The sequence below is a fragment of the Plectropomus leopardus genome, chromosome 19 (assembly GCF_008729295.1).
Source record: "Plectropomus leopardus isolate mb chromosome 19, YSFRI_Pleo_2.0, whole genome shotgun sequence".
Classification (NCBI taxonomy): domain Eukaryota; kingdom Metazoa; phylum Chordata; class Actinopteri; order Perciformes; family Serranidae; genus Plectropomus; species Plectropomus leopardus.
Window position 1 is genome coordinate 8,987,550 of NC_056481.1, and position 14,376 is coordinate 9,001,925.

The 14,376-nt window shown below is 38.3% G+C and overlaps 1 protein-coding gene across 1 annotated transcript; it reads right to left on the bottom strand.

Annotated features, from left to right (window-relative positions):
- Positions 1 to 675: 675 nt before the first annotated feature.
- On the bottom strand, positions 676 to 13,884 carry ptprea (protein tyrosine phosphatase receptor type Ea). Its single transcript, XM_042507751.1, has 16 exons — positions 12,866 to 13,884; positions 11,623 to 11,713; positions 9,757 to 9,833; positions 9,395 to 9,431; positions 9,184 to 9,281; positions 8,369 to 8,488; positions 7,744 to 7,907; positions 7,306 to 7,441; positions 6,645 to 6,794; positions 5,848 to 5,941; positions 5,526 to 5,602; positions 5,268 to 5,402; positions 4,178 to 4,303; positions 3,007 to 3,158; positions 2,742 to 2,877; positions 676 to 956 (listed from the first exon to the last, which is right to left on the bottom strand). The coding sequence occupies exons 1-16, from the start codon at positions 13,031 to 13,033 to the stop codon at positions 882 to 884; spliced, it is 1,836 nt and encodes a 611-aa protein (XP_042363685.1). The 5' UTR covers positions 13,034 to 13,884; the 3' UTR covers positions 676 to 881.
- Between the last annotated feature and the right edge of the window lie 492 nt (positions 13,885 to 14,376).

Here is a 14,376-nt window from a genome sequence, read left to right on the forward strand (position 1 = left end):
ATATGGCACTGATTTGTGAAAAATCTATATATCAAAGCAATAAACATACTCTATATTGCAGGTTTCTTGGCAAAAGGCTTAGTTATGTGCTTTTTAATGTGCAGTCATTTTAGCAAAATACTCTTTGCTGTCCCAAAAAGGCAGACTGTTACATCCATGTTAACTGCAGTTGCATACCACATTTTTGAGGTACAAAACCACTTTAATGGTATTTCATGACTTTGTAATGCATTTAACTTTGAAACTTCGGCCTGAATCCATATTGGAAATCAACCCCTGTATCGTCACCTCTGCCTCTGTTGCATAACTTTACGTTCTCTGCATTATGGCTGAAGTGAGGTATTCTTCCATTGGAAAAAAGTATCACATTCGTGATGGGCATGTAGTTTCAATATCGCCTCTAATCTCAGAAATCATCACTAAATGAAATGATACATGTTTACATTTACAAAAAAAAAAAACCAAACAAAAATAAAACCTAACATTCCTGACGTATTCTCCAAACTCAAGAATGGAATGTCAACGTCAATACATAAATACATTTACAATAACTACAACTTTTAAAAATATTGCGTGATCAATCCAAAATAACACTTAAACATTTAAAGTACAGTATTATACAACAAAACTGAAAAAAAGACACAATTTGAAACACTTCATGGCAAAATAATTATCATAAATGATGTGAAATATACATTATTAATGACTTTTTTCATTTACAATTTTCATCCATTGACATACAGTATATTACAGCGAGAATGGAGTTAATGGTAGGACAAGTGCATAGCAAAATAGATCATTTGACCAGTTAAAGAAACCCATAAAACTGACAAACCAGCTTTAGAAAACAACATTAAAAACCATGTTTAAGGCAAATTTTGTCATTTAAAATTGGCATAGTCTGAGAAAATGTCGACAAAGTCTTGTACCACCCTGTAGCAGAAGTCATATTGTTCCTGTGGAAGAAAGAGAGAGAAAAAGAATGGGACATTTTTGCAATATTCTATGCTATGGTGTGTTTTGGCATGCTATTTTATGCTGTTTTGAGGTGTTTTAAGCTGTTTTTAGTACATGACATATTTTGACATTTTTGCCATACTATAGCCTTGCCTTTTTGGTCATTTTTTCAGCATGCTAGACTATGGTGATTTGGGACATTTTTGCAACATTCTATGCTATGGTGTGTTTTGGCACACTATTTTATGCTGTTTTGATGTGTTTTAAACTGCTTTTGGGACATGACATATTTTGACATTTTTGCCATACTATAGCCTTGCCTTTTCGTTTTGGCAACATGCCAGACGCTGGTGTTTTTGCACGTTTTTCCATCATTCAATGCCATGGTGTATCTTGGCACACTATTTTATGCTGTTTTGATGTGTTTTAAACTGCTTTTGGGACATGTCATATTTTGACATTTTTGCCATACTATAGCCTTGCCTTTTCGCTCATTTTTTCAGCATGCTAGACTATGGTGATTTGGGACATTTTTGCAATATTCTATGCTATGGTGTGTTTTGGCATGCTATTTTATGCTGTTTTGAGGTGTTTTAAGCTGTTTTTAGTACATGACATATTTTGCCATTTTTGCCATACTATAGCCTTGCCTTTTTGATCATTTTGTCAACATGCTAAATATTGGTGTTTTTGGCTGGTTTTGCATCATTTAATGCCATGGCGTGTCTTGGGTCACTATTTTATGCTGTTTTGAGGTGTTTTAAGCTGTTCTAAGGACGTGTCATATTTTGACATTTTTTCCATACTATAGCCTTGCCTATTCGCTCATGTTTTCAACATGCTAAATTTTGGTGTTTTTGGCTGTTTTTGCATCATTCTATGCTATGGCGTGTCTTGCCACGCTATTTTATGCTGGTTTGAGGTATTCTAAGCAGCTTTTGCAACATGTCATATTTTGACATTTTTGCCATACTATAGCCTTGCCTTTTTTGCTCATTTTTTCAGCATGCTAGACGCTAGTGTTTTTGCAAGTTTTTCCATCATTCAATGCTATGGCGTGTCTCGGGTCGCTATTTTATGCTGTTTTGAGGTGTTTTAAGCTGTTTTTAGTTCATGTCATATTTTGACATTTTTGCCATACTATAGCCTTGCCTTTTCGCTCATTTTTTCAACATGCTAAATTTTGGAGTTTTTGTACGTTTTTCCATCATTCAATGCCATGGCGTATCTTGGCACACTATTTTATGCTGTTTTGATGTGTTTTAAACTGCTTTTGGGACATGTCATATTTTGACATTTTTGCCATACTATAGCCTTGCCTTTTCGGTCATTTTTTCAGCATGCTGGACTATGGTGATTTGGGACATTTTTGCAACATTCAATGGTATGGCGTGTCTTGGCACAGGATTTTATGCTGGTTTGAGGTGTTTTAAGCTGTTTTTAGTACATGACATATTTTGACATTTTTTCCATACTATAGCCTTGCCTTTTCGCTCATTTTTTCAACATGCCAAATTTTGGTGTTTTGGGCTGTTTTTGCACCATTCTATGCCATGGCGTGTCTTGGCACACTATTTTATGCTGTTTTGATGTGTTTTAAGCTGTTTTTAGGACGTGTCATGTTTTGACATTTTTGCCATACTATAGCCTTGCCTTTTTGGTCATTTTTACTATACAATGACTTTTTTTATTCAATGACATTTAAATTAAAGATTCCTGCACATACTCTGATACATTTCATTGGTTTAGCTCTTAAGATGGTTTAGGATTCTGCTGACACTTACCACAGTTTGGACCATATGAGGCCTCTGCATGCGTAAACTCTTCACAGTTTGGAACACGTCCAGCAGGCCTTCTGCCTTGACTCGCTCCAAGATATTGCTCAGTGCAATGAACGTACCTGTTCGCCCTGCACCAGCACTGCAGCACACAAACACAAAAAAATTAAGACTGAACACTGGCTTGCATCTACAAAATCTGCAGCACTGTTTTAAGCAGTCATATGCAAAACAAATAAAGAAAATGCTAAAATGTGTGTTTTAAAGCTACCTGCAGTGTACAACAATGGGATGGTTCCCAGACTGCTGCTGCTGTCTCTGCACTGAGGCGATGATGTCTATCATGCCTTTCCCCTCTGCCGGGATGCCGATCTCAGGCCAGCCGTGGAAGTGGAAGTGCCTAATCACCCTCGTCTGCTTCTCCTTTGACAGGAAATGAACAGTCAGACAAGAGATCATAATACCTTTTAAAATATGATTTATTAGCAGTCTATGAAGGTATAATGGCAGGTGCAACGTCAGTGTAGGTTAAGTGTGTAGTAGATTAGTGGTAGACTGATGGGCGCTGCTTCTGGAGGCAGGAATGTACTACTGAGCCTCTGAGAGGTGATGTGGGTCGAATGTAATGAAATATACAAGATGGGAGGCTCCCACTTGATAATCCTCAACACATCCTGCCCACCGCATTAACTTTGGCAGCCTCTGTCACAAGACGATTAAGTTACATCCCGTTAAGCTTGCTCTATAGAACTCTCTCTAACTCTCTTTGTCTCTCTCACAATAATTTTCTACCTCATTACATTACAACAATAAAAACTACTGCATTAAGTTGGGTTAATTTCTGGTTTTGCTGATCTGGTATATGAGCTAAAATCGGTTTATTTTTTCTGAACATTTTTTTTGCATATTGAAAAAGAGCCGACACAAGGAACCAGTGCTAAATCCAACTTGTACTGCAATAATCATGAGCAATAAAATAATGGGATTAACAAAATATAGTCAGTGTTCCCATGGTCATGGACTACCTGTAAAAGTCATGGAATTAATAAAAATCACTGAAAGTTCTGGAAAAGTCATGGATTTTTTTTGTGTGTAATGACATTTTTGTCATAATTGTCAGTGGAAAACCTCAAGGACACTGGAAACAAACCCAAATATATGCAAAATGATGAACAAAATAATCTACAAAGTGATGCAATAAGACCCCCAGAGAGACACAAAAATGCTCCAATATGTTGATTTTTTGGGGAGACAAGGTGAGACTTGGCAGTTAGTCTCTCAAGTGCGGTTTGGTGTTCAGCTCAATTTTAAACCGCTTTGAACATTTTTTACATTGGCCCAACCATACTGCTGCAACCCTATCTTATCCTGACAAGCAAATGTAATGTGTCGTTAACTGCCTCACTGATGATCGTGTAATAGTGCGAGGTTGATTTGCTTACCGGAACAAAGGTGAGTACCAAGTCTCGAAGACTGAAGGTGTCACACAAAGTGTCTCCCTTCAGCTCTACTGAGTAATCTCCGTAGGTGACTGTGTCCTCTGCTGGCCAGTATTGACAACATTTGTCCTGCAAGACAGAGATAAGTTAGTTTTCACTCAGAAATGAGTAAAAACACATACTGCAGCCTAAAACATTTTTTATTTAATTTTTATTTTTTATGGCAGAGTGTATTATAACTTTTTAAAATTAGTTTTATGGCACACTATACCAATTTTTTTTCTTTTTTAATGGTAAACATTATTTATTATTTTTTATTAATTTAACTTTTTCTGCCTCCAAACACCTGAAACTCAGACTTACTCCCCTCATTTAAAAATAGTCAAAACCCACCTTTATAAAAGGCCTACAATACCTGTCTCCCACTGCTTCCCCAAATCTGAACGGTCATATCCTCTAAATTTTGCTTCTGTATTCAGTTTCTATATTTTTATCTGTTTGGTTCATGTAAGCATTGTTCAGTATTATGTTGGGTTTTTTTGCATCTGTATTTGTTTTTCTTTGTGCATTTCATGTAAAACATCTTTGAGTTCCTAGAAAAGCTCGATATCTGTCCTATCTATTTTTATAATTAGTATACTATGAATTTTTAACGTTTTTTTTATGGCATACTGTATAATGAACTTGCATACCAAACATTCATAATATGTTATGACTTTGTTAATGACATTTATGTTGCACAGTACAGTATAAGTTTGTTTGTTGTTTTTTAGTTTTTTCCTGACATACTTCATTCTATGACATTTTTGTGTATTACTGATCTTACTCTTACTGATAAACCTTGCACTGGGTTAGTCACTCAGTTTATGGTAAATCTTTATTTTATTTCTTTAAGTGGCAAAGAGGTCTTAAAATGAATGGAAAGGGTCTTATAGGTATTTTTGGCCTCAAATTTGAAATACTGCGAGCTAACATTTAGGAACAGTTTTGTTAAAGAAGCAGGAAATCAGAGCATGCATGGCATTTGTCGCGCTCCTACTCATGGTTATTGCCGCCTTTCATCTCTGCTTGTTTGCAGTCATCAGCAGCTTACCTGCTCCCTCTCCTGGAGCTCAGTGAGCATGACAATGGAGTGACATTTCCACTCCCACACCATTCTCCAGAAATCCTCCACAGTGTGTGTCAGAGGGCCCTGGGTGGCAATGAAGTAGTCCTTCTGTCTGTAGCCCTGAGTCACAACAAAACACACATTTCTTCAGCCCCCAAACAGCTATGTCAACAGCAACACCCATGAACCATTGCAGATATCAACGTAAGAAACAAATGCATGAGTAAAAGAAATTGTGCTTACATCTATAAAAGATGCATTGACGTAATCGGTGAACTCCTGACCTCTTCTCATGGAGAGAATAACTCTGTTGAAGTCATCTGAAATGGGAATAGAACAGGAAACCATTTAAAATAGAGCAGCTTATAAACAAGTTCCCCGAGCATCAGGTATACAAAGTGGCCCGAGTGACGAAAATTGAATGCTGCAGCCCACATTGGAAAAAAAAAACATTCATATTCTAAACAAAGTGACAAACAAAATAATCTGGAGGTCAGAATCAACCATGACGTGATACATAGAGCACACAGTCTATTTTTGTTTCGTGTGTTTTCTTTTCTCTTACATGGAATAATTTGCAGAACTCTGTTCTTCTTCATGTTGGCGGGCAGGTTCCCCGTTCTCATGTTCTCCTTCATTATTCGCATGTTGGTCAGTTTCTGGACAGAAATCAGAGTGTTACAAACCTGAAAATGTTAATATACTTTTGCTTACAAAGGAAAATAAAGTAATTAGTTGTTTATTCAAGATTTAAGAAGTAATTCTGTAGGTTTTGGCATATTTGTCAGAGCAGAGGTTGAGTGATCACAGCCTGGCCGGGTCATCGATGCATATTTCAAACTGGGTTGACAATTCCTAAATACAAGTAAGACATTATGTCGTAGCTATTTATGTATGTCGATATCTACAAAAACATCCAAGAAACATCAATTTGATTGGCATATCATTTTGAAGGTGGGAGATTAGCAGGAAATTACCAATCAAGGGCACAGGGTTAGGGTAAAGTGTTAAAAATTGGGACTGTTGGCAGTTTATTTGGTTTTTTTTTGTCTGCATTTGAAGACTATATAGCTCTAGAGGGGCTATTTAAATCATATCATGCCATTATATATTGTTAAGTGTATTTTTTAATGTGTGTGTGTGTGTGGCAGCACAGGGACTACAGATGAAAATCAGCTGGTGGCTAAAGCGTGTTCAGATCCTCTCTTCCTCTGCTTGAGATGATTTTCTATATATATAGTTCATACGTATATCCAAAATCTAAGATGATATCAAGCTTTCTGATAAAGGTACAATATAAATATACTGGCGAGCCCCAATTTTAATGTGACAGTTAATGGATTGTAAAATACCAGGTCTTACCTTGAACTCTTCCTCTAGGCCGACCCGGTCACCGTTTGCAAAGGTGTTATGCAGTTTATGCAGATGTCCTTCCAGAGACGACACGTCCAGCTCCGTGTCTCCGTAGAGGTAGTATTCCAGCAGGGCCTGGTAGATGAATGAGTACTGCATCTGCAACATCAACATTTTGAGATGATAGAAGAGGGATAATTCACTTATTAATAATCATGATAATTATTATAATAATAATAACAATAACTTTATTTAGCACCTTTAAAAACACAGTTTACAAAGTGCTTTTAAAAACAAGGCAAAGCCGAGGCTGTAAACCCAAGAGTTAATAAAACAATTTAGTCAATATTGACGACAAAGGGCAGACAAGAGTGAAGACAGAATGAAGTAGGGAATTCGGGGCAGAGACATATTAGATAAATACGGTAACAAAAAGGCAGTGAATACAGAACGGTGATAACAATAACAATAATAATAATAAGCAGGATACGGGTGGAAAAGAAAAAAGTAAAAAGATAAGTTAGAGGCTTAACTTAAAAGACAAAATAAAAATTTAAATAAATTATTTAAATTAAATTATTTCAATGCATTTAATTGTTTATTAAATTCTTTGACAGTAATGTCATGTGGCAAGATAAACAAGGGGTGACTTGTCCTGTCTCCGACTCACATCTGTCTGAATGAGCTGGGAACGCTGCTCTCGTATCTTAGCGACGAACCCAAACACATCAACTTTCTGCTCTGCGTGCATCATGTCGATCATGGCGTCTATTACGATGAAGGTTCCTGTCCTCCCAACACCAGCGCTGCAGGGACACAAAACAAACCACAGACAGAGTCAACCACAATCCTCAGCTGACACTCGCATGTCTAATGGTCAACAGCAGGGAAACAAAGGAACGTCTGTGCTCGTAAACACATGAACTGCTGTACTCACTCACAATGTTTCCAGACAGAGCTAACAGTTTGTTTTCCAGCGAATATTTATCTCCACAGAAACTAATTAGATAATTAAAACCATTTCTTAAAAATGTTCAGTCAAAAGCACATAGATGTAAGTAAACAACAAAATAATAAACAAAGAGCCATCAGCTCGACGCTCTGGTACCTGCAGTGGACCACAATAGGCCCAGAGAAGGGTGGGTTGACCACCTTGACCTTTTTGAGGAACTTGAGCATGCCGATGGGGGAGAAAGGAACTCCAAAGTCGGGCCAGCTGGTGAAGTGGAGCTGGGTGACGAGCCTGGGAGTCTTCGCGGCATCGCTGGATTGCTACATAGAGACACAAAGGCAGGCAAAAACACAGTTAACAGTGTTTACAACACCTGGAGTAAAAAATATTAAGATACAACAGATCTCCGCAGTGATAAGGCTGGTGGGTGTAGGTAGAAAGAAGATAGTTCCTACATGAAACTGCTAACAACAAGGTCTGTCGATTATCTTAAGTAACTGGGTCATCATTTATGGAAAGAGACATTGTTGTTGGGTTTTTCAAATGTATGTTTTGGCGCTTTGAGCACCACAAGCTGAGTGCCACATAGTTCCATCATACTGGAGAGAAGGCAGAGAGAAACCTCTACAGCTGATATCTCCAACACTCTGTTACCTACACCAAAACAATCTAGTTTCATAAACAGCACTACAGGTAAGAGTAAAAATATGTTTGACTTTGGGGTGAACTGTCCCTTTAACATTTAACATTAATTGCCTGTTAAGCGCAGCTTGAAACGTACATATTGTATGCAGAACTTGCGTATGGTGTAGTCCACGAGCACAGTGAAGTCTTCTACTGCCACCCTCACGTTCCCATAGGTCCAACAGCCCTGATCTGGCCAGTACTGGTAGCACTTGTCCTGTGGAGAAATGACAGGCGTGAGTCAGTATTAAATGCTACAGCATAAAGGAGTCGCTCTCCTGGAACGAATTTTGAGGACTTTCTTTCCAAGAAACAAAATGACTCAAATGCATGACTTCACAAAGGTGAGCTTTACCAAATGCTTTAATTTCACAGCCAGTCAGTCCAGATTAGCATTAGTGAGAGCGGAGAAACCACTCAATACAAGACTATGCTGGGTGATTATGATGCCGCTGTGGAGGACTTCATTACACATTATGTAGCCATCGATTTCAAAGTGTCCACGTGCTGATTTAAATCTTTACCAATTCTCTTCTTATTGATTCTCGCTCAGCGAGGGAGTTCTGGTTCACACGGTTCACAATAAAGACGGAGCAATCACAGCAGAAAAACAGATGTCAGAGGGGAGATTACAGCTGTGAAATGAATAGCTGAAATCAAACTCAAAGGCATCACCTTTGACCATCACTAATGAAATCTATTTGAAGCACATTTCTTCTCAAATTCTTTTTGTGATGCTCCATTTATCCCCACAGAGTGATCTGACTTTTCGCTTGCCCCCTTCACAGGAGAGTCAGAGACTTGACGGGAGAAGAAACCCTGGAGCTTATAAGAAGGCTTTGCTGTGTTCACGGACACAGCAGCAGGGCAACACAGACACGTTTAAGAAATAAACAGGGCCAAATCACTCACTTCTTTTCTTTCTTTCAGATTTGTCAGCATGACAACAGTCGCTACTTTCTGCTCCCATATCATCCTCCAGAAATCTGCTACGGTGTCTTCTTTTGGGCCTGTGAGAAAAAAACGTTCAATGATTATTCTTATGATAAATGGTTTATTAAGACATGAGATTAATAATAAAGACATGATCATCAATGTTATTTCAAAGTGCTCTGTTTCTTACCTTGTGCTGCTATGAATTTGTTCTTTTCCGTGTAACCCTTTTGGAAACAAATATTCTGTTAGTTAATAATTTTAATATAAAGCTCCAGAACAATTACAAATGGACCTTGTGATGAAATTGTATCTCGTTCTCAGTTTTTAATCCAACATAGAAGAATAGCAGGCCCATTAGAACTGCTAATTGTCTAATATCATGTGATAGAAAGCTCCAGAATAAACTAAAAAAATCATTGAATGAGATAATCAGTCAACAAATATCTTGCCGGACAATAATTGTTATTTTGCCACAGTCACTGCTACCATTTTACAAATGAATGTAACATGTTCAGCAGAATGAAGAGCAAACAAAGAAGCAAAACTCACATCAATATAAGAAGCATTCACATAGTCTGAAGAGGGATTTCCATCCAGCTGACTCAACACCACTCGGGAATGATCGTCTGTTGGTGAGAATATAGCAGAAAGTTTAGAGGGTTAAAGCGGTGAAAAAATACACATAGTATGTAACTTTACTCTGATCAAACACCTTTCCAGTGCAGGAGAGCATATACAGCTTTAAAGGAATAGACTTTTTGGGGAAATATACTTATTTGCTTTCTTGCTGAGAGTTTAGTCAGAAGATGAACCACTCTCATGTCTGACCAGTAAATATAAAGCTTCATCCACCATTCAGACTAAATAGTAGTCTAATAGTACTAATAGTAGTATAATAGTTGGGATGTTCTGGGAACAGGAGTCTCCACTGATTTCCTGGCAACTGCTTTCGGCAAAAACAGTCTGGCACTTCTGTAAAACTGCTGAATGTAAAATTTTGTACAGAATACACAATAAAGATATAACTTGTTAACAAGAGGAGCTGAAAACACAATAGCACGTCATATGATACACATCAAGTGCAGCTCCTAGCACCAATAGGAAGTGTCGCACTGCAGCGAGTCAACAGATGGCAGCACACAGATATTACTATTCTTACAAAAAGATCTGCACTTTTTTCCACCTCTGCATTCCCTTTAAATCATATGTGGTCACCCAATAATCACACTTGATTTCTCACACGAGATGCCAATCTTTACAGTTCCAGTCAATACCTTTTTATTTTAGCCATCGTCAAAGATGGGATTGTGGGTTGTATATAGCTCAGAATAATTCGGACCCTCTCCTCATTCGTTCTTTGACACACGACCCAAGAGAAAGCATCAGCAAGAGGTGAGAGTTCTCATTATGGTGAGGTCGAGGTGCTACAGGAGCTGGTATATACAAGCCATGAGCGAGTAGGAGAAAAATTTAGTTTTTTTCGGGGTAACTGTGAGGCTGGAAACAAGCGCGTCTAGCAACCATCGGTGTGTTTTGGCCTTGAGCTTTAGAGATGCTGGCAAGCTGATATTATTAACTTTGGACAGAGCAAGAAAGCCATTTCCAGTTTTCATGCTCAGCTTACTGGCTTTTGTCACAGCCGTATGTTTACTCTACGGACGAAAGAGGGGTATCAGTCTTTTTATCGAAGCCTTAAAGGAATGCTTCACCAAATGGTCATTTGCATATAAATTACTCATCCCTTGTTAAAATGAATTTGTGAAGAAAACTGTGTTTTTGAGCATGTCTCCACAGTGAGCAAGTAATCCAAAAAGTGTTTAAATAGTAGTATTGTAGCAACATTGTGTGTTTGGGAGGTGCTGAGCATATGACTGGATAAATGGCATTTGTATTATACTTTACGAGTTGTGTGAGATCTATAGATTTGGCGTTGTTAAACGTGGACCCCATTTACTCCAATTCATTAAGAATATTTGCTGTTTTTGGATCCTTTGTTCAACGTGGAGGCATGCAAGAAAAATAAACTTTTTTTTTTCAGAAATTCAGCGTTACATGGGGTGAGTAATTGATAAACAAATGAACATGTTGCGGGTGATATATTCCTTTAAGGATCCGAACTCACAGATAAACAAAAATGGATGCAATGAACTATTAATGAGACAGGCGTGATAGGAACTGCAACTGTAAAAAGGAAGAAGGGCGAGGAAACTCAGGGGTGAGGTATTTCATTGTGAATGCAAACATGAGCTGCTGGGGAGGATCTACTGTATCTGAAATATTAAAAAAAAAAAAGACACGTGCACACACACACACACACACACACACACACACACACACACACACAGGCAGGAAACTGTGAGCTCTGGGTGTGAGTCAAAAGAAAATCTAGTTGCTTAGAACAGAAAGTAAACTCACAGGGGAGGATGTTGGGGTATCTGTTCTTCTCCTTGTTGTCGTCTTTGTTTGCCTCCTCGTACGTCCCCTGGGCATTACCCCCCGGCAAGGACTGTGAAGCAAAATAACATTTAGATTCCAAACGTACTGATTTCTAACTACTCGTGACCAGTGCATTGTGTTCTGTTGTACATTCGGCTTTGTGTAGACACTTCCTCTGCTACCTACAGTGAACGTTCCTCCATTAAAAGCCTAGAACTTTAACTTCCTCTGTCTCTGGTGACAAACTGTCTGAATAAAATCACACGTATGTGTTGCATGAGCCATGAGTCATTTGCATTATTTTGACTCAGATCCCCTATCATAGCCACAAATACCCATGAGGGTATTTTTCATGCGTGTGTGTACACTATGTGTCATGGACAATGTGACACATATTAAGTCCAGTAGTTTTCCTTAATAAAAAATACACACACGGACAAGTCTGAATCTTCTGCCTTCCCATGAGAACACAGTATATCGCAGATGTCATGGGAAAACCCTGTAACTCCAATTTTAGATACTTTGTTGACGATTTTGTTGCCGCAGTCAAGGGCATAAAACACAAAGTTACATGTCATTATGATGATTTGGGTATTGTATCTTTAACATTAATTGCTGATAGTAGAGTGTTGATGTTAAACAGAGCTTTACAAAAGCGCAAAACAGATATGGCAACTGCATTGTGCCTTGAATAAGTCTTAATTGTCACATTACTCAAGATAACTTAGTACTTGAGCAACACTATATAAATGATGGTGTTAGGGTTGCAGCAATATACCATATGAAAGTTACAGATTTCGCACTGTGTACATTGTCATCTATGATATATTAAAAAAACAACCAAAATACCCAAAACAATTGGACAGGGAATCTTACCTTAATTTCATTTTCTGAAGGGAGACATTTTACACATACTTCCATTAAAGAAATGGCTTCAAGCCTTAATTATAGTGATAAAACATGTGTTAAACCAAAACTAACCCCCCTGTTTTCATTCCTTTACGGGTAATTATAACTGATAATAATTCTGTGATACCGTGATATTTTCCGAGACAGTTATCATCATGAAAATGTCATACTGTTGCAACGCTGTGTGGAGAATGTATACACCACAATACTTTAACTCCAGGTGTAAACACTACTTTCACTTGCACAGGATAAAGAAGACTCTCTCGTGGCCACCTGTGACTCCACCCACCAGCGGAGAAGAGAAGATGCTTACATTGTACTCCTCCCTGAAGAGCTTGCCGTCATCGGCCGAGCGGAGCCTGTACTCCTCCTCCAGCTGGTCCACTGGGATGGGGAAGTAGGTCTTAGAGGCTGAAGGCGATCTGGGCAGAAGGACCACCGTCTGTTGCTCTGTGGGGAGAACAGTCAGTGGGTTTAGCATCCCTGCTGGACTGAGTTTAATACTAGCATGGTGAATTATCGGCTGTGTTCAAGGAAATAACTGATTTATTGAATTGTCATTAAATGACTGGCTCTGAGGAATTAATACTAAAACAAGATTGGGTTTAATTAGTCAGTGATTCCCAACCAGATGTACCCACAAAGCCCTTCAGATGAAAACTACACCAACTGTTGTTCAGCTCCATATAACAGTTGCCAGGGTGCCACTGGCAAGCATTTTGAGAAATTTGCAACGGCATAAGCAGCAATCACTGTTTAACGTAAGAAATAAAGACAGGAAACTCTAAAATGTGTAAAATTTGTTGCATATATAATATTTAAACATTGCAATTTCAGTCTCATGCTGCAGCGGCATACCATAAAATTGTGTACCATGGTATAAAAAAATTGATGGTTATGAACCCGTGTAGATTTGCTTCTCCACTTTATTGTAAAAAATGCCACCGGGTGAAGAATCTCATCTGCATGTGCACATGTCCGTTCCTCCTGGACTGCCTGTTAGATGTTTTGCATGTACTTCCATTTTAAAATAAAGGTTTTCAGTTTAATAATAATATCTGTGCACTAACATAGAGCATGAAACCGTGATATATTTTAAGACGGTTAAAAACAAATGAAATGGTCAGTTATTGTATTAACATTTAAGGTGTGATAGATTTAAAATGCAAACTCATGCACTGAATAACACGCATGAACATGCAATGTACCTTAAAAGCTGCTGGTAGCTGCAAGCCTTTGAGCATCACAGTTGATTTAATTATTTTTTTCAGTCTATAGCTGCTTAGTGTTAACTAATAGAGATGAAAAGGCAGCAAGACATCCCTCCAGTTTATAGTAACAGTTGATTAATGTACTTAAACTTGCCACTAAAGGAGCAGCCGTTTTGACTCAAGTCTCAACTTAGCTTGGTTGGGAATCACTGAATTTAACAATAATCTTATTTAACTATTCTACAAAGATTTTACTAACAGCTTATCATATGATTGCAAAACTGATTCCAAATCTCATGACATGTTGGTGTGTGTTTGCCAACACCTCGATAACATAAAAAAGGAGTGAGTATTGGTGATCACCAAACATCAACAGGTGTTAGAGAACCCAGAGAGAAGCCTCTTAGAGCACCCTGTGTGCTCCTGAATGGAAACGTCCCTAAAGCACCCGACTAGGCATTCTGTTAGCGCTCAGGTAGAAAAAGTACTGAGAGAGTGTGTTAGTAACATGAGGCTCCTGGTACCGCCACCCGCACCTCATACCTGACCTGGTGGCACAGTGGTGTATAACGACTCAGTACTGTATCCAAACTCTAAAACACAACACATGTCA